Source organism: Ictalurus furcatus, chromosome 18 (assembly GCF_023375685.1).
Source record: "Ictalurus furcatus strain D&B chromosome 18, Billie_1.0, whole genome shotgun sequence".
Lineage (NCBI taxonomy): Eukaryota > Metazoa > Chordata > Actinopteri > Siluriformes > Ictaluridae > Ictalurus > Ictalurus furcatus.
In genome coordinates, this window is record NC_071272.1 from 12212104 (window position 1) to 12231933 (window position 19830).

General features: G+C 38.7%; 1 protein-coding gene across 4 annotated transcripts in view; it reads right to left on the minus strand.

The window, feature by feature from the left end:
• gria1b (glutamate receptor, ionotropic, AMPA 1b) overlaps nt 1–19830 on the minus strand; it is a 101236-nt gene that overhangs the window by 64402 nt on the left and 17004 nt on the right. For all 4 annotated transcript variants that reach the window (XM_053648062.1, XM_053648059.1, XM_053648061.1 and 1 more), the window contains exon 3: nt 10311–10550. In XM_053648062.1, coding sequence (XP_053504037.1) covers nt 10311–10550 — 240 coding nt within the window. The remainder of the gene's footprint in view (nt 1–10310; nt 10551–19830) is intronic.

Below are 19830 nucleotides of genomic sequence, written 5' to 3' on the forward strand. Positions count from 1 at the left end.
AGGTAACTGTTCTTTTTAAACAGTTCGTAAAAAGAACAGTGAGTTGGCAACAGTGCTCAACGTCATTCATTAAAAGACTGTGTCAGATTGCGTTTTGAAATGCCTCCCCAGTTTTGGCCATGCTTGTGCTTTCTCCTCTCCAGTCGTCTGTGCATGCCGGCACATTGCAGATCTCAGCAGCTGTGAAATTGTTTCACACCGGAGAGTAGACCAGCTTTATCACCCATTGAGCAGCACTAAACTGCAGATAAGGTGGGAGAGAGAGAAAGAGAGAGAGAGAGAGAGCATGTGAAAAAGACGATACCCACATTCTATCTGTCTTGCGCTAGTGTCGCGTCACGTTACTGCAACAGTACCGATAAGAAAGGAAACAGAAGGAGATGAGTAAAGAACTGGTCGAGAAGAAGAGGTCTGGGCCAGTGTCGTCTCCTCTTCCTGTCACTCAAACTCACCTACTGCTTATACATTCAACAAATGTTGTGCCAAATACAAAATGAATCTGACTGAAGCAGATTCATGTGCTGTGTTCTTTCCTGTAAACAAAGCCGGCTCTGTGTTTAAAGCCGATTTGGCTGGAGTGCGTTGTCTGAATTTTTATGGCCATGCGATTTATTGCAAATGCACTCAATAAACAGACTTGGCAAGTGGACATCGACAGCCCATTTAATTACATTCAGTCTGCACGCAATATTCACTTTCCTGCTACATTATTGACACATACATTAACGTAAGTACTGGCATTTCACTCTACCTGTTTGCTTGTGAGAGTTGGGGGGGCATGGTGAAATAGAATTGCTTCATTTTAAAACACACACACACACACGCACACGTGTAAACAGAGGACTCACTTAAAAGTTTGAAAATAGCCGTGCACCGGAGCACGGCAGTATCTAGGCAACAGGCGAGCAGTGGGGGGTGGGTTGGGGATGTGTTTTCCATAGGTGTTTTCTAGCTGAGTGTCACACAGCGCTCTCGAACCATGATCAGTTCATTGATGGTGAAAATTAGACAGACACATCCGTTATTAATTAACCGATTGTATTAGTCTTTTCATATGCAAATGCAGGAAACGTAAGCTATTCATGCTTCTTTATTTTGTATTGTTGTTTGTTGTAAAGAACTCACCATTCACTCACTGCAGCAGGAACAGAAAGAAGAAATCTCAAAAGGAAATTTCATTTCATACCTTCCTGGTGAGATAAGGAGTCACAAATCATGGTGCCTGTCTTCAGACTGTACAAGGTATACAATACAAAACAAGGTAGCCCATCCGCCTCAAGATTTGAAGTGTTGTGCCTTCTGAGATGCTTTTCTGCTCACCATGGTTGTAAAGAGTTTTATTTGAGTTACCGTAGCCTTCCTGTCAGCTTAAGCCAGTCTGGCAAGTCTCCTCTGACTGCTCTCATCAACAAGGCATTTTTTGCATGTATAACTGCGGCTCACTGTATTTTTTTTTAATTTTTTATTTGTTTTGTTTTTTCACACCATTCCGTGTAAACCCTAGAGACTGTTGTGTATTAAATAAATCAGCAGCTCAGCAGTTTCTGAAATAATCAAACAATGCCATCATAGTCATATACACCAATCAGCCATAACCTTAAAACCACTGACAGGTGAAATGAATAACATTGATTAACTTGGTAACAATTTACATTAATGTTCTCTTTGTAAAGCATTTATAAAGGTGTTCATTAATGAGTAATAACTCATTTACAGGTGCGTTATAAATTATTGATAGGTACTTATAGGTACATGAATAAAAAAAGTGACTCTAATGAAATACCTGCCAAATAGTGAGCCATTTTTAACTCACATTTTATAAATTCTTAATAAATGTATTTAATCATACTTATTTGACTCAAAACCAGATTCATGATTATCATGGTGTTAATTGCAAAATAGACTGTTATAGTGAGATTGTATTGGTTTTTCTTATTATTCTAATATCTCACGACTCACTTTTCCAACCATGTTGCTTATTACATTGGGGAAAAAAGTTTTTGGCCATAATTAAATTCAATATTATTAAATTTTGCTCATTTGATTCATTTAAATATTGTTTTTGATTTAAATAAAAAAAAATATTAATTGGTTTTATGCATATCATGTGTTTTGAACTAAGCTATGTGAATTAATTAAAGTCAGTTAGAAAAAAATAAGATGGTATCATTTGAGGTGCGTATACGTGTGAATATAACACATGCGCAGTTTCCTTGGCGCCAGAGGGAATTTCCAGTACCGCTCTGTGTGAATTGAAGCCATTTTCATTCCAGTCCCAGAGTTTCATCATTCCAAAGATTTGCACAGTAAGTAAGATGTATTTCATATTATGCAGTAAACATTACAGTAAACAGTCTGTTGATTGAGTTAACAAAATAGTATTGCTTACGCATAATATAATATGCTAAACATTAAAGCATTCACATTGTAGGTTACGTGCACGTTCCACGTTGCACGTGAAGATCCTCGTATGCTAGCACATTAAGACAAATGTTATGGTTTGCACGTTACCGAAAAAATAAGACTTATGTTGTGAGTATGCATGCGTTTGAAGCATGTGGGAGATTGTGCCTCCTTGTACTTTGTCAGTCAATGATTGTGTGTGGGTGTGTGTGTGTGTTTGTCCATTGTATTTTTTTTTTACTATATGACGAATTTCTAGTTTTATTCCAATCAGATCACAATATAGTGTTGGGATTTATGAATCTTTTCAGACACAAGCTCACAATAGGAATCTTGTAATTAACATGCCGTGCCTGAATGAAAATATCTACTACAAAAACATCCCCTCTTTTCACTAGCTTTAATGGTGTGGTATGTGAGTATATCTTAATCTAACAATAATAATCATTGTGTGTGCTCACTTGCTGTGTTCTTTTTTTCTCTTAGTGCAGAACAGAGACATTTTGGTGGATCATATGCTTTTGGTAAGAAACTTTACAACTATGCTGTCTAATGTTAAAAATTAATAGTTCTGGAGGGTTTTCCCCACACTTGTGATCACTTACAGAGCAACTTACTTACATTTAAGTAAGATATGGATGCTCATTTTTGCTATGTATGTTCTATTGCCAGAGCCATATCTCCTTGCAGTTCTCACCTGATTTTCCACTGAAGCTAAGTAGGGTTGAGCTTGGCCAGTACCTGGATGGCAGACCACCTGGGGAAAACTAAGGTTACTGCTGGAAGTTGTATTAGTGAGGCCAGCAGGGGTGTTTACCCTGTGGTCTGTGGCGGGCCTAGTGACGGGCCTAGTGACAGGGACACTATGGCGGGCCTAGTGACGGGGACACTATACTGTGAAAACAGCACTGTCTTTCAGATGAGAAGTTAAACCGAGGTCCTGACTCTGTGTGGTTATTAAAAATCCAAGGACACTTATCGTAAAAGAGTAGGGGTGTGTCCTGGTGAAATTCCCCATTGGTCCTTTTCAATCATGGCCCCCTAATAATCCTCATCTCTGAATTGGCTACATCACGCTCTCCTCTCCACTAATAGCTGGTGTGTGGTGGGTGTTCTGGTGCACTATGGTTGCCATTGCATCAACCATGTGGATGCTACACACTAGTGGTTGTTGAGATCACCCCCCCCCACCTCACCCCCATACTTTGTAAAGCACTTTGAGTGTCTAGAAAAGCGCTATATAAATGTAACTGTAACTAACTAGTCTATTAATTTGCAACATTATTGTGTTGTGTTTTTTGTCATCTTATGTGTTTGTCAGTTCAATGTATCAGTGTAAAGATTGTGGCATTCAAGTGAGAAGGCAACCTGAAATTCTCAAACACTACAAACATAAGCATGGCCACTTTGGGCATTGCTTCAAATGTATTCATCCATTCTGCACTTGTGTTGATATCTTGAGTTGATATTTAGGGAGTCATTTAAATTTTTCCTTATGCCAGCACTCTTTATGAATTGTATGCTTAAACATAAAGTAATATTCAAATTTGTAATATTTACAGACAATTGATGTCCATCTAATGAGAGAAGCTATCCTCAGCGCTCTTTGCATCTACCTTGGTGAGGATGAGGGATGCCTACTGAAGGAGAACATGGTGAGTCTGTTTGAACTGTAGATCTTAAATCAATAGTCCACTCAAAAGTTGTCTGCTGTTTGTTTCCATACACTGAGGGTGAATGGTGACCAACACTTTGTTGCTCCAAAAGATTTAATGTCATTGTAAGTGTATGTGACTCTTGTGGTTTAATATAAGTCCAATTAGGTGATTTGATTCCTTTGGATGCAATAAAAAAAATGGAATTGAATCGCCTAAGAAGTCTTGGATTAAACCACACCAGTCAACTGGGTTACACTGGCCATGCCTTTATATCATTTTTGGAGCATCAAAGTTTTGGTCCCCATTACTCTTCATTGTATCGACACAAATGGTAAAAATAATGCCAAAAGAGATACTGTTTGACCCTCATTGCTCTTTGAGCAATGCAGCCCAGTCCGCAGAGGACCCTCTCATCGGTAGCAAGAATTGCATCCCTTGGGGAGATCTTTCCTTGTGACATCTCATTGTTCAAGACACCTCGTTCCAAAAAAATAATAAATAGATTTTGCAAGCAAATAAATGGGAACCACAATAAAATAATGGTGTATAGCTTTTAAATTTAAAATCATCAATCAGTTACCAATCAAAAAACAATGTCTAATAACTTCGTATTATGTTTCTTTTTAGGGCATTCAAAGAGATGACTTCTTGAAAGACCTGGCAAACACCGCCATGGCCATTTGTGTCATTATAAAGGAAGGAGATCTTGGACACTTTGAGGATATTGAAATTGTTGTTGATAATTCTCAAACAGATCTGTTGCAGTGATGCTGGGTGCAATCTATGTGCTTAATTTGGCATACACAAAAGAGCTCAAATACTGCTATGAATGTATTCAGAAAGTCCTTATGCAGATGAATTCTGAAAGGTTCTTCCCTAAAGTTCTAGGACTGAAAAACTAAATAAGTGCAATGCTGTAATTTTGCTAGAGGCACTGATGTTCAGGTTCATACAATACAAATTGCAATTTGTTACCTGAAATGTCAGCACTTTGTTTTTAACTGTTGCATTACGAAACTATATTGTGGCTGGTTATTTATGAGGCCAATTTAACAATTGTACAGTTTAAGCACTGTTGTTTTAATGATGCACAAACAAATGTTATGTAGCCTATTGCCACCTGTGAATTTTCTTTCTTTTTGTGTATTTTTTGTGGTTATTTTATGAATGTGTTATTTATTTATATATGAATTTGTTATTATAAATGTTAGCAGATTTTTAGCAGTTGCATTATTAAGTGTATTGTGCAGTCAATACAGGATTCCACAGGACCATTTATTTATGAGCTATAAACGTAAGTGACCTGTGAAAGTGTACCTTTATACATGGTAAATGGTATGGTAAATGGTCTGCATTTATATAGCGCTTTTTTAACCTTGGTAGTTCCAAAGCACTTTACACTGGTTCTCATTCACCCATTCACACACACACTCACACACCAATGGTAGCAGAGCTGCCATGCAAGGCGTTAACTTGCCATCGGGAGCAACTTGGGGTTCAGTGTCTTGCCCAAGGACACGTCGGCATGTGGAGTCATGAATTATACATGGGTTATAACTACTACTGGAAGTAACTAATTCATTAATAAAATATCATGAATAAATAAGTATGTCACCATTTTTGCATTTAGTGTTTTGGAGGATATAAAGCTTGACAAATTAATCTTGATAAACAAGAGAAATCAGTCATTTTATGAATTGCTGTGGCTAAGTATAATAACCTGAGTTTACAGAGAACCGTAAGACATTCAGAGTAGCACCTGGTAAGCAACATGGTTGGAAAAGTGACATGAGTCATGAGATATTAGAATAGTAAGAAAAATCAATACAACACCCTTCAGTCTCACTATAACACTCTATTTTGCAGTTACCATCATGATAATTGTGAATCTGGTTTCGAGTCTAATAAGTATGATTAAATACATTTATTAAGCATTTATAACGTGAGTTAAAGATGGCTCACTATTTGGCAGGTATTTCATTAGAATCACGCTTTTTATTCATGCAGTTATAACTGCCTATCAATGACATATAATGCACTTGTAAATGAGTTATTACTCATTAATGAACCCCTTTATAAATGCTTTACAAAGGGAACCTTAATGTAAAGTGTTACCATTATCTCTTTACAATGGGACCTGTCAAAGGGTAGGATATATTATGCAGCAAGTGGGAAAGCAGAAGAATGTGAGCAACTTTGACAAGGGTCAAATTGTGATGGCTAGATGACTGGGTCAGAGCATTTCCAAAACGGCAGGTCTTGAGGGGTGTTCCCGGTATGCAGTGGTTAGTACCTACCAAAAGTGGTCCAAGGAAGGACAGCTCATTTATGCACATGGGGAGCAAAGGCCTGGTCCACCTGGTCCGAACCCACAGAAGAGCTACTGTAGCAAAAATTGCTGAAAATGTTAATGCTGGCTATGATATAAAGGTGAATTGCAGCTTGCTGCATATGGGGCTGCATAGCCACAGACCAGTCAGAGTGCCCATGCTGACCCCTGTCTACTGCCGAAAGCACCTACAATCAGCATGTGAGCATCAGAACTGGACTATGGAGCAATGGAAGAAGGTGGCCTGGTCTGATGAATCACATTTTCTTTTACATCATGTGGATGGTGTGTTTGTCACTTACCTGGGGAAGAGATGGCAGCAGGATGCACTATGGGAAGAAGTCAAGTCAGCAGGGGCAGTGTGATGCTCTGGGCAATGTACTGCTGGGAAACCTTGGGTCCTGGCACTCATGTGGATTTTACTTTGACATGTACCACCTACCTAAACATTGTTGCAGACCAAGTACACTCCTTCACCACAGTGGTATTCCCTAATGGCAGTGGTCTCCAAACAAAGAGCAACGAGTTCTTGAACAAAGAGTTCAAGGTGTTGACGTGGCCTCCAAATTCCCTGATCAAGTATCTGTGAGATGTGCTGGACAAACAAGTCCAATCTATGGAGGCCCCACCTTGCAACGTACAGGACTTAAAGTATCTACTGCTAATGTCTTGGTGCCAGATACCACAGCACACCTTCATAGTCCTTGTGGAGCCTCAACAGGTCAGAGCTGTTTTGGTGGCACAAGGAGGACCTATGCAATTTTAGGCAGGTGGTTTTAATGTTCAGCATGCAGTATTTCCCAAATTCACTTCTTTTTGTTCTAGTTTTAATATGAGTTTTTATCAGATTTATCACATTTTTCAGATGTAGTAGATCATTTTAAATGACAAAACTACTTTCTAATAAACCCAGTTTAAAGAAGATCATTTAATCTAAACCATTTAATATGGTTTCAACATTGAAACTGTGTCTGAATGTGCTCAGTGTGTGTGTTTTAAACAAGTCTGCAGGCTTTACAGAATAACTGATTATGTAATGTGAGACAATCACTGCGCTCAGCCATAAATTTGACAATGTGTGAATCTGCACTGTGTTTAGTCATAAGCATGATCAACTGACTTAAAAACAAAGCTAGCTGAGATAACAGAAGTACAAGGTGCTAATTCCTTCAACTATATTCCATGTCTTCTAATGTACAGGCATGACATACAGAACAGGATTTCTGTAAAAAAAAAAAAAAAAAGTATTTATTTAAAGAACAATAAATTGTTGTAATAATTTCCTACAAATCTCCAAATTCCACACATTTGTTGTAACATACAAAATCTATTTTCTATCTGAAACCTGTGCTTCAGCCCTTCATTGGCCCTAAATTGTCTGTATCAAGTATGCCTGATGGAAAAGATATGTTTCCAGTTTAATCCATGTTTGAATCTAGATCAGCTTTTTTAGCACTAAAGGCAATCACATGATGATGAATGCACTGGAAATCTTAAAATTTAGTTTACACCATCTACATACTATCTTCACTGGGCCTATTAGATGGGAAAGAAAGAACCCAAAGAGCATGAAGCTGCTAGCTAATTAAACTGTCCATTATAATGGTCGGAATAAAGTCTCACTTATACAAGTCTCATATATATATATATATATATATATATATATATATATATATATATATATATATATATATATATATATATAACTATATATTAGCAAAGTACAGTGGCACAGTGTATGCATCTAACACATTTAATCCAAACCCATTCAATATTCCTCTACAGAAATTTGCATCACAAACCTTTCATTTCATTCAGTGCAGACACCAAGTGCATTATCATATTTTCATCACTGTTTTAGATTCACTTCTGCACCTTATTATAGTAAATTCATCATTTACAGATTAATTAAAGTAGCTCAAGTGAATCAAGGCGCATAAGCCACTTGGCTAAAGCAAATTAGCAGCCCCTCTACCGTGGAATCTCAGCATAACCAGGGAGCCATAACTGAAGTCACTGCACCAGAGACAGTGGAAATATTACACTATAGTATAACACCAACTCTCTGTGCCAAGCTGAACAGCTACAAACAGCATCATGTTCCTCTTCACTTTCTACATTACACTGTTGTCACTGTGGGTTCCAAAAAAGCTCCTCATTACAAATCAGTACAACCTCTACTGTAGCTATGAGCCTTCTCAAAAAATAACAACAACAACAAAAAAGAAATAACAGAAAACACCCCATCCTCTATCATAACAGATGTGGTATAAGGAGAAGAATAAAAGCAGCACAGAAACACCTTAGGCTTTGTTCTGCTTTCTCAATGGTTGATCTTGTCTTCACAGATGATATGCTATACATATATACAGCCATATTCTGGTTATCATAACACAACTGCATAAATAAGGTAAAAGATCATCACATGTGAATATGGCTGGTATTCACTGGTATTTTCACAACCATTTTGGGAATGTTTTCAAAATGTTTGATTAAGTGTGATGTTGCAATATCCAATCAAATCAATCACTCCCATTCCATTTTAAAATGGGTGCACAGTTTACTAGTCAAACAGTAATTCAAAAAAATAGACTAATCAACTATTCCAAGACAAAATTGTTTCAGGCCATTGCTACGGCTGTAGGACATGAGTCAGGTCTTGAACTTGGACTCAAGTCCAGTGTGGTCTCAAGACGTTTTCTGTATTGATTTGGACTCGTCTCAGTCTTGGACAATGGTCTCACTAAATATGGTCTTGGTCTCAACCGAGAGTTATAAATAATGTTCATGTGGTCTTTTCTTTGCAAATGCACAAAGTTGAACAAGAAGTGATTCCTTCTTCTAGAAAACAAAGCGTAACCATTGCCACAATGTACAAAATGTAGCCAACTAGTTAAAGTAAAGCTTGGCCTTGAAAAGGATTTGATGTTTTGGTTTTTTTGTCTCAATCTTGACTCTGTCTCGCGTTTATCTGAACTTGATCTTGACTTGGCCTCAACTTAAGACTCGGCTTTGACTTGATCTTGGCTAGTCCTGGTCAAGTTATTAATTCTGAAACTGAGAGTGCAATGTGAAAGCTCCTTATAGCTTACTGACGGATGGAGGGCGTGATGTCTGTGGAAGGGTCTGGAAGGTTTTGTCAATTCCAGCCTCAATAGCATCCAAAATTGAGTCGATGTCTTTGAGCTGGCATTCACTGCTGATCTGACTCTCAACTAGCTGAATGCGACTGAACAGTGATGTGCAACACATGGCTCCGAAAGCACTCTGTAGTGTAGTCTTGTGCAGGTGGCTGTAGAATTGGTTTCATCTGGTCTTATATATTTTCAGACTAACAAAGTCTGCTTTCTTTACATGCCTGCAACTCCTTACCACCTACCTCACTGTCTTTTAAAGCAATACAGCCATGACTGATTGGCTAAATTGGATGAATTTATTGACAACAAAATTGTGCCAAGATCATATAGTTTAAAATCCAACTTTAGTAGTTTGCATATATTTATTACAGATATGGTAAGTTTTATTTGCTTAGTATTTTAGTGACATATATTGAGGATGGGTCATACTAATAGCGTAAATCCACAACCTCTGCTTGGAAGACATGAATTAGAACTTTTAAGGCTTTACTTACAGCATTAAAATACTATTTTGGCCTTGCGTCTTTATCTAAGAGTGAATCTCAGTATGCAGTAACGTTAGTGCAATTTTGGATTGCGCCATCTGATTTTGACTGTTGCATGCCCTGTTCTGCTGCTCCACCAATATCAGTACAAGCGGATTCATTCCTAGCCATGAAAATAGCAACTGGGTGCACCAGTGTTATAGCCCAAATTTACAGTCGTGGCTGCACAATAACGGAGCCCAAAGCTATACTATTACTCAGTAGATTAGCTTTAGACATCTTGGAGGAAATTACCTACCTGAATCTGAGCTATACATGTAGACAAATTTAGTCCACTTGTAGTGTTCCACAAGGCCAATCAGAGCATCCTGGAGCTGTGGCCTGAGTTGGATTACAAACTGATTGTTGGTCTCGATTGGGAAGCTGGGTGTGACGAAGCAGACATGCAGAGCCCCACAGAACGACATCAACATGTTCATGGTCTTCTTGTCATATAGACCGATTATGGCGTAGACTCCTTTAGAGAACTGGGAACAAACTGTGGAAAAAAAGAAAGTTAGGTTGGGCACAGGTATATGTGACATTTCTGTGGGTGCTCTCAAGCACCCCAAATATTTCACATTTTAAACAATCCTATATTTAGGTTCATTCAAACATACATGCTAAACACCATGCTTTGTTGAGGAGCCTTGGTGTCTGTATTCAGTTCCATGTCCAGTCCCAGTGCTCTAAAGAAACATAATGGCTCCTGGAACAATTTTACCCAAAGTTCAAAATCTATGCACTGACACACTAGAATTCAGAGCCTGCTAACCGTTCATAGCAATTAAAATATAATTAAATAATAATTATAATATAATTACTGTACATATACAACACCAATTCCAAAAAAGTTGGGATGCTGTGTAAAATGTAATTAAATGTAAATAAAAACAGAATGCAATGATTTGCAAATCTCATAAACCCATATGTTATTCACAATAGAACATATCAAATGTTTAAACTGAGTAAATGTAAGGTAAGTAAGGTAGTTTTGAATTTGATGGCTGTAACATGTCTCAAAAAAGTTGGTACGGGGCAACAAAAGGCTGGAAAAGTAAGTGTTACTAAAAAGAAAAAGCAGGAGGTTAATTGGCAGCAGGTCAGTAACATGACTGGGTATAAAAAAAGAGTATCTTAGAGAGGGTCTTTCAGAAGGAAAGATGGGCAGAGGTTCACCCATCTGTTCAAAACTGCGTCTACAATTTGTGGAACAATTTCAGAATTATGTTCCTCAACGTAAAATTGCAAAGACTATGAATAGCTCATAATCTACAGTACATAATTTCTTCAAAAGATTCTAAGAATCTGGAGAAATCTCTTTGCGCAAGGGACAAGGGTGAAAATCAATATTGCATGCCTGTGATCTTCGGGCCCTCAGGCAGCACTGCATTAAAAACAGGCATGATTCTGTAATGGAAATCACTGCATGGGCTTAGAAAACACCTCCAGAACTCATTATCTGTGAACACAGTTCGCCGTGCCATCCACAAATGCTGGTTAAAGCTCTATCATGCAAAGAAAAAGCCATATGTGAACAGGATCCAGAAACACTGCCATCTTCTCTAGGTCAAAGCTCATTTAAAATGGACTGAGGCAAAGTGGAAAACTGTTCTGTGGTCAGACATTGAAATTTGAAATTCTTTTTGGAAACCATGGACACCACGTCCTCTAAACTAAAGATGACTAAAGAGGAGAGGGACCATCCGGCTTTTTATCAGCACTCAGTGCATTAGTGCCTATGGAATGGGCAGCATAGACATCTGGAAAGGCACCATCAATGCTGAAAGGTATATACAGGTTTTAGAGCAAGATATGCTTCCATCCAGATTCCATCCCATCTTAACTTCTGAGAGACTCTGCCTCTCTAAGATACTCATTTTATACCCAGTCATGTTACTGACCTGTTCTCAATTAACCTAATTAGTTGCAAAATTTTCCTCCAGCTGTTTCTGTTTAGTAACACTTACTTTTCCAGCCTTTTGTTGCCCCGTACCAATTTTTTTGAGACGGTTTGCGACCATCAAATTCCAAATTACCTTATTTTTTACTTAAAATTTTAAATTTCCTCAGTTTAAACATTTGATCTGTTTTCTATGTTTTATTGTCAATAACATATGGGTTTATGAGATTTGCAAATCATTGCATTCCGTTTTTATTTACATTTATTTACATTTCAAACAGTGTCCCAACTTTTTTGGAACTGGGGGTTGTAATATAATCTTGAATCAGCTGGTATAGATTATTTTTTGATAACATCACGGTTTTGGCAGTAGTTCTGCCTGTAAGGTTTTTATTCATGCACTCATTATAATGTTATTGTTTCTATAGTAACCGCTCATACACAGGGACTTGTATGGTGGATGCTTCACATTAATTATAATTCTAACATTAAATGGATTAATAAAAGGTGTTGCTATTTAACAAAAAAAAAAATGTATATGTATAATCATTGATGTAGTGATGTTTTTTGTTAGGAGACATTATTATTTAACATTTATTAAAGATGTCATCACTTAGCCAGTGAGGCTATCATGGGCACAGACTCACCAAAACTCGACAGTTGAAGACTCGAAAAAGACCAGATGATTCTTTAGCTGACCAGTTTGGGTGAGTCTGTGTCTGTGTTAGCCTTCGATTCCCTTTCTTCAATTCACTTAAATTTTTATTTGTATAGCACGTTTATCAATGGACAGTGTCTCAAAGCAGCTTTATAGAAACATGTAAACACAGGATACAGATTTTAAGTGTGTGAATTTATCCCTATTGAGCAAGCTGGTTGCATCGGTGGCAAGGAAAACTTCCTAAGATGATATGAGGAAGAAACCTTGAGAGGAACCAGACTCAGAAGGTAACCCATCCTCATCTGGGTAACAATGGATAATTTGAAAGTAAAAGAAATTTCATTATGGTTTTAACATGAAGTCTGTTGAATTAGTCCGTTGTTCACCAAAGGAGACCTGAGTGCAAAACTGCATGTGGTAATTGCAGTCCCAAGGCCATAGCAGCAACCATAATCCCAGCAACCACAGCGAGAATTCCGTTCTTGGCTGACAGGAGTGGAGCCTGATGTGGTCTTCCGCTGTTGTAGCCCATCCACTTCAAGGTTTGATGTTTTGTGCATACTGAGATGCTTTCCTGCACAACATGGTTGTAAAGAGTGATTATTTTAGTTACTATACTGTATCCTCCCCGGTAGCTTGAACCAATTTGGCCTTGGACCTCTCTTATAAATAAGGCCTTTGCTTCCACAGAATTGTCGCTCATTCAATGTTTTTTGTTTTTCGACATCATTCCATGTAAACTCTAGAGACAATTGTGTGTGAAATTCCTAGGAGATCAGCATTTTCTGAAATACTCAAATCAGCCCATCTGGTACCAATATCTATGCCATGATCAAAGTCACAGAGATCACACTTTTTCTTCATTCTGATGTTTGATGTGAATATTATCTGAAGTGCTTGACCTGCATCTGTATGATTTATTTTTATTTATTTTTTTATTTTTTGCATTGTGCTGCTGCCACATGATTGGCTGATTAGATAACTGCATGTACAGGTGTTCCTAGAAAAAGTGGACGGTTCATGTATGTAACTATAATCCATTAAAATGTGTGTGTTGTGTCCTTCATTAATAAATTAAACCTTGTAATCATTGATAAATTGCTGTGGTATAAGCAAAATAACACAATCCAGACCAAAGTGTTATATGAACATAATCCACTTTGAGCTCCAAAGGCTGCATTATTAATATCATTGTTAAATTGGTAATAGCACACCACAAGGCTGTTATATATCCCAATGTAAGTGAAATACTGGAAACAAAAATGAAGTTACTATGTTCTCACAAACTAATGCTTTACTCTTGACCATTTAAGGCCCTGTGATGAACGTGATGTGCATGAAGGCTGTTTTGAACTGTGTAGACCCTATTACAATCCTTCTATACTCCAAACCCACCAACCATACAATCCATCATATCCTTGATCATACTGTATCAGTAGTGGCATAACCGAGATAAGGAAACAGAACAAAATCTGATCTCGCTTCAGTATTTGTTTTAATTTCTCAAGTAGGTAGGCATCGCACTGTCTATCAATCTTGCCTTCACTACCTTCACACATACAAAGTTTGAATGCTTAGCTCCAGGCAAGTGTACTTTCAAACATCACCAATACAGTCCAACCTCCACTGGGATTGGCTCTGCAAGCAGCAAACCTCTACTTTTTCACTCTGTACCCACTAAACTTTCCTCCATTCATATATCATCCTCAATACAATTCAGCAACGTTTTCCTTAACTGATTGCATGGATTACCAAATGTCCTGCCATTACTTTGAGATTGATATCTCTTTGCTAGATAAAACACTATTGCATGGCTGCACAAAGCCATTACTGCTATCATTTGAAGAGATAACAGTACATTTCCAAGTGCATGTACTGTGGATGGGGCATATATTTTTTTAGCTTCCCACTACTAGATAAATGTCAAATTAAAGAAAAGAAGAAAAAAAACATGGGTTAGAAACTCTAAGGTAGTAGTGCTTGGAAAGGTTTGTGAGGTGTGAGTTTGGCAGGGTTGTGTGCATATGGGGTCTGGAGTACAGTGGACTGAGAGAGGAGAGAAACAGCTTGCTTTTCAGCCTCAGGCATTCTCACTGCTGCTGAGATGTTTGCGACAGACTGCTCCAGAGGCAAGCAAGCCTTTCTGATCTCCGGGCTCCCTTGTGGAGATTTTAGGACAGGCCTGCATGGGATTGCTCTAGCAACTTCTGCTCTGTATCTGTTTTCTCTTTCTTTTTTATGATTTTTTTTAACCCATAGTCAATCTCACCTACCACACGACAGCTACCAACCTTGGAAAACCTGTCTCCTGAGAGACACATCAAGCCAGCTATTGTATCTTTTCATACTGCTGCTTATGCACCATAACGTTAGAATACCAGCTCTCCTATTCTGTATAGAGTTGTGCCCAAGACTTACCCTTTCTTCAGTGGATAATATGGCCTGCATACTGTAGCTTGGTATCCAAGAACTGCTGCTGTAATCACAAACACTGTCCTGTGCTCATCCCAGGACTCTTATTCACAATACATTCATAATGAACAGACACAACGTACAACGTTCAACATACAACTGCTGAAGAGTAAAGATTTATAATCCCACTATCTGGTGTCATAGGTTCCCTTTTGAGTCTGGTTCTTTCAAGGTTATTTCCTCATGTTGTCTCAGGGAGATTTTCCTTGATGCTGTCACCACTGGCTTGCTCATTAGGGAACTGAACAGAACATGAGCAGCTCATTATTGACTCGCTCTAATTGACATGAGAGAGAGGGGTCATGTGTGTACATGGACTCTACTGTATATGGCTGATGTGTTGTTAGAATTAAAATTGGCCATAAACCAATGGTTCCGAAACGTTTTGGTGTGTATTATATTCCTATATGTCCACATCCTGTTGTGTTTTATTTCTTACTTAACATTTTAGTGATGTCTTTGACCAACAAAGACACAAACATTTTCGATTACAGTCACAGAGATCATTTGTGTCATCAGTAATGAACGGAGAAAGATGGCTGCCTGCGTAGTATCTGATAAAAATGATAAGAAAGCTTAGTTTATTTTCTATCTACTTAATATCATCTACAGTAGCATTTTATGATGATGAAATGTACATTACCCCAACTGAACTAACTTAAATGACAAATTTCTCATCACCCTGAAATGAACTATGAGTCTATGAAGTCTTTAATGTTTTTATACAAAAGAAAATGAAAATAATTGTGCGTAACCTGTCCCATGACCTGTTACTCAGTAAAAAGCTTGAGAGTCCGTGTAAAAAAACAAAAACAAAATAAAAGCATTAGCTTACTAACTTTTTATGTTTTAAAATTAATCATCTGTAGTGTTTAATAAATGTTTATGCTTAATAAATATAAATAATGTATTTTCTCACAGGTATTTATTTCCAATTTGGTATCTGCATTTTACTTGCCATCAGCTTCACTGAATAGCATCACTTAAAAAACATCACAGTTGACCACTACCTTAGATCTCAACCAGAGATCCATTCTTTTGTCTGTGCAGTCAGGTTGTTTCTCAGAGTTGCCACAAAAGTGTTACAGGATTGACATGGAATCACTTATCAGGATTAGATGGGGGATATGGTGGCTTAGTGGTTAGCACTGATTCCCACCTCCGCCCTGTGTGTATGGAGCATGTTCTTCTCATGTTTCAGGCGTTTCCTCCAGGTACTCCGGATTCCTCCCGCAGTCCACAGACATGCATTGTAGGCTGATTGGCATTTCCACATTGACCGTAGTGTGTGAATGTGTGTGTGATTGTGCCCTGTGGTGGGTTGGCACCCTGTTCAGGGTGTCCCCCGCCTTGTGCCCCGATTTCCCTGGGATAGGCTCCAGGCTTCCCCGCAACCCTGTGCAGGATAAGCGGTATGGAAAACAGATGGATGGATTAGATGGCCTCTACAGTCACTACTGTCTGAGTTAACGTCAAACACAATAAATGAAAATGCAATCCTTTGGCACTAAATCATTCAGAATTTATAAATATACTGAACAGGACGTCTATCTATCAAAATTTGTAATTGTGTGCCCAAAGCAAGCATAAAATTAACCTTATTCTGATAGAGCAAACAGAGAATACTTCTGTTTTTGCTGCAACAGACTGCACTCTGACACATAAGAGCGGAATCAAAATCAGCAAAATTCTGATAAACTATATAAATAAAGGAGCAGTTTTTAATTATTGGAGCCCCTTTGCTGCCTACAGGGTGAATTACAATCTTTATGAAAAAGTTGGCACATCTTTCCTTTCACTTTGTGTGCCTGTTTTTGAAACTACGTATGCCTTGTGGGTTGCCTTTGAAGGAAAAGGGTGGAAAAGTGGCTGGCTTGAAAAGTGTAAAACAGAAGAAGACAAAGAAGAAACTCGTATGATCTGCTCCAATGCACTATTGCAAATCACAGTTTTATTCAGGTATCTTTAAAAACACTTTCAAGTCTTAAGTCTGTATTCAAATTGCATAATGTCATCCCATCTAGGGTGTTTCCCTGGGAAAGGCTCCGTATTTGCCACAACCGTGACCAGAATAAAGCATTTACAGATGATGAATGAATGAATGATAATAAGGTACTGTGCTAGTAGCAAGTTGAACTAACCCTATGTTCACACCAGCAAGCTTCCAAAGTTAACTAGTTGAATGCACATTAAATAACTCACTAAACAGTGTTAGTAAGTTATTATTTGTTTGATTTAAATGCTAGGCTTCATACTAGCTTCCTTGGCAGAGTAGCAAAGCTAAGCTAACTGTATTACAGTATATGCATACTCTCACCAACAATCTCTATTCCAAGTGTTATTTTTCTCCATGATGTCTCTATACACAGTTAATGAGAGTTCATATATGATAGGATAAGTTTTTCTTCTATTTTTGTGAGTCAAACCGTAAACAGGAACTAACTGCGGGTACGAACTAAGGTTGTGAGTGGGGAGCTGAAGAACTTTTTGTTTTGTTTTTTTACATTTATGATATCATATAGCACCTAATTTGCATAGAACTGAGAAAATCTCAATTTAATTTTTGCTTGTCATGCTGTTACTTGATTGCTTATTGCATCTATTCATCCATCCATAACTTCTATTCTGTTTATCCTACAGGGTCGTGCGGAACCTTGAGCCCATCCCAGGGAGCATCAGGCACAAGGCGAGGTACATCCTGAAAAGGATGCCAATCCATCGCAGGGCACATTCACACACCCATTCATACACTACGGACGGTTTGGACATGCCAATCAGCCTGCCATGCATGTCTTTGGACTGGGGGAGGAAACCGGAGTACCTGGAGGAAAACCCCACAGCACGGGGAGACGGGGAACATGCAAAGTCCATACACACAGGGCAGCGGTGGGACTCGAGCCCCCAACCCTGGTGGTGTGAGGCAAAGGTGCTAATCACTAAGCCACTGTGCGCCCTGCTTATGGCATGCTACTGTGAATGTAGGGCAAGACTGCCTATCACTGTGCTCCTCTTGGATACAAAATTATCACAGATAAGTAACTAGAACATTTACAAAATTCATTTATAATAAATCCCCATTCTGTAATTACATCCAATTCCCACACAGTATCATTGTGTATGCTAAACCAGTTTGCTGCGAGCTAAAGCATCTCATTCATCCCATGCTATTAGTGAAGGACAGAGGTCATTCAGCCCCTCAGAGATGCACATCATGGGATAAAAATGCAAGGCTCATGCAAGGCTCCCCAGCTGCTTTTATCATCCCCTGAGGTCAGTTTCCTAGTGACCAAGCACATTAAGCTCATGAAATCCCTGTCCTACACAATCAACAATGACACTCCTCTAGCCAGTCTGTACTGTACTAACTGAAGACAGCTCTCACTGCCTGAGAGGGGCTTTATTTCAAAACCTGGAAGGGCTGGAAGTCCTTGCTAAAGGCTGTGCAGCTGATCCAAGACTGGACATATGTAAACTTGAGCTGAGGACAGAAAGCAGGTTTCACCTTACATGCTTACTTAAGGACACATTTTCTCATTTTGTAGGTCTGCTGATGATGCACAGGTAGTATCTCCTCAATACCCCTCAGAAGAGCCATGTAATCCATACAGAGTACACACACAAAGGTCTTTTTGTTCTAAGTCTTGGTTTGATGAAAGCTGACTCAATGACTCTCTTTGGAGCCTGGCTGATTGACATGCTGCAGACATTTGGCCTGGCTGCCTGTCAGGGTGATAAAAAGGCTGATATTAGTAAGAATGACGGGCCGAGTGGGCTTGATCACATGATCACTGAGCAGCCTCACCTAAGACCTTACACCACTGTGCTCACAATCCAACATAGTCATGTTTTAAGTAGGGCTGAATCTATATGATAACGTCCACATATTTCACTAAAATCTTTTGAATATGGTGCTCAAGTGTTCAAATTGTATCCAACAGAAAACACAGAAAAAAAATCCAAACAGTCTGCAAAATAAATTGCATGAAAACATCTGAATTTTGAGGAAATGTTCAGTGTAGCCTTTGCAATAAATTATTCATAATATTATTTAGAATTATTTATAAGATTTGAATTGATGCACACGGTGGCTTAGTGTTCGCCTCACACCTCCAGGGTCGGGGGTTCGATTCCCACCGTGGCCCTGTGTGTGCGGAGTTTGCATGTTCTCCCCATGCTGCGGGGGTTTCCTCCGGGTACTCCGGTCCAAAGACATGCATGGTAGGCTGACTGGCATGTCCAAAGTGAACGTAGTGTATAAATGGGTGTGTGAATGTGTATGTGAGTGTGCCCTGCGATGGATTGGCATTCTGTCCAGGGTGTACCCCGCCTTGTGCCCCATGCTCCCTGGGATAGACTACAGGTTTCCCCGTAATCCTGAAGGAAGGATAAGCGGTATGGAAGATGGATGGATGGATGGATGGAATTGATGCAAATATTATAAAGAAAAGACAGGAAAACAAGCATTTCCACCATTTCAGGGTTACGGAGAGTAGTAATATTATCAGTTGTGCAGTGGCAATCACAAAAACTCAGCTGCATGATGGAATTTTAAGTGATTCTGCATTAATGCGCAGTAAACAGTAACAGTATACAGACCTTTAACAAATCGGTTGTCTAATGTCCACACACTGACATTTTCCATGTTAATTGCTGCTCAAAGTGTTTGAATGTGCTAAAAAAAAACAAAACAGCATATTTAATCACAGGGGTACGGTGGCTTAGTGGTTAGCATGTTCACCTCAT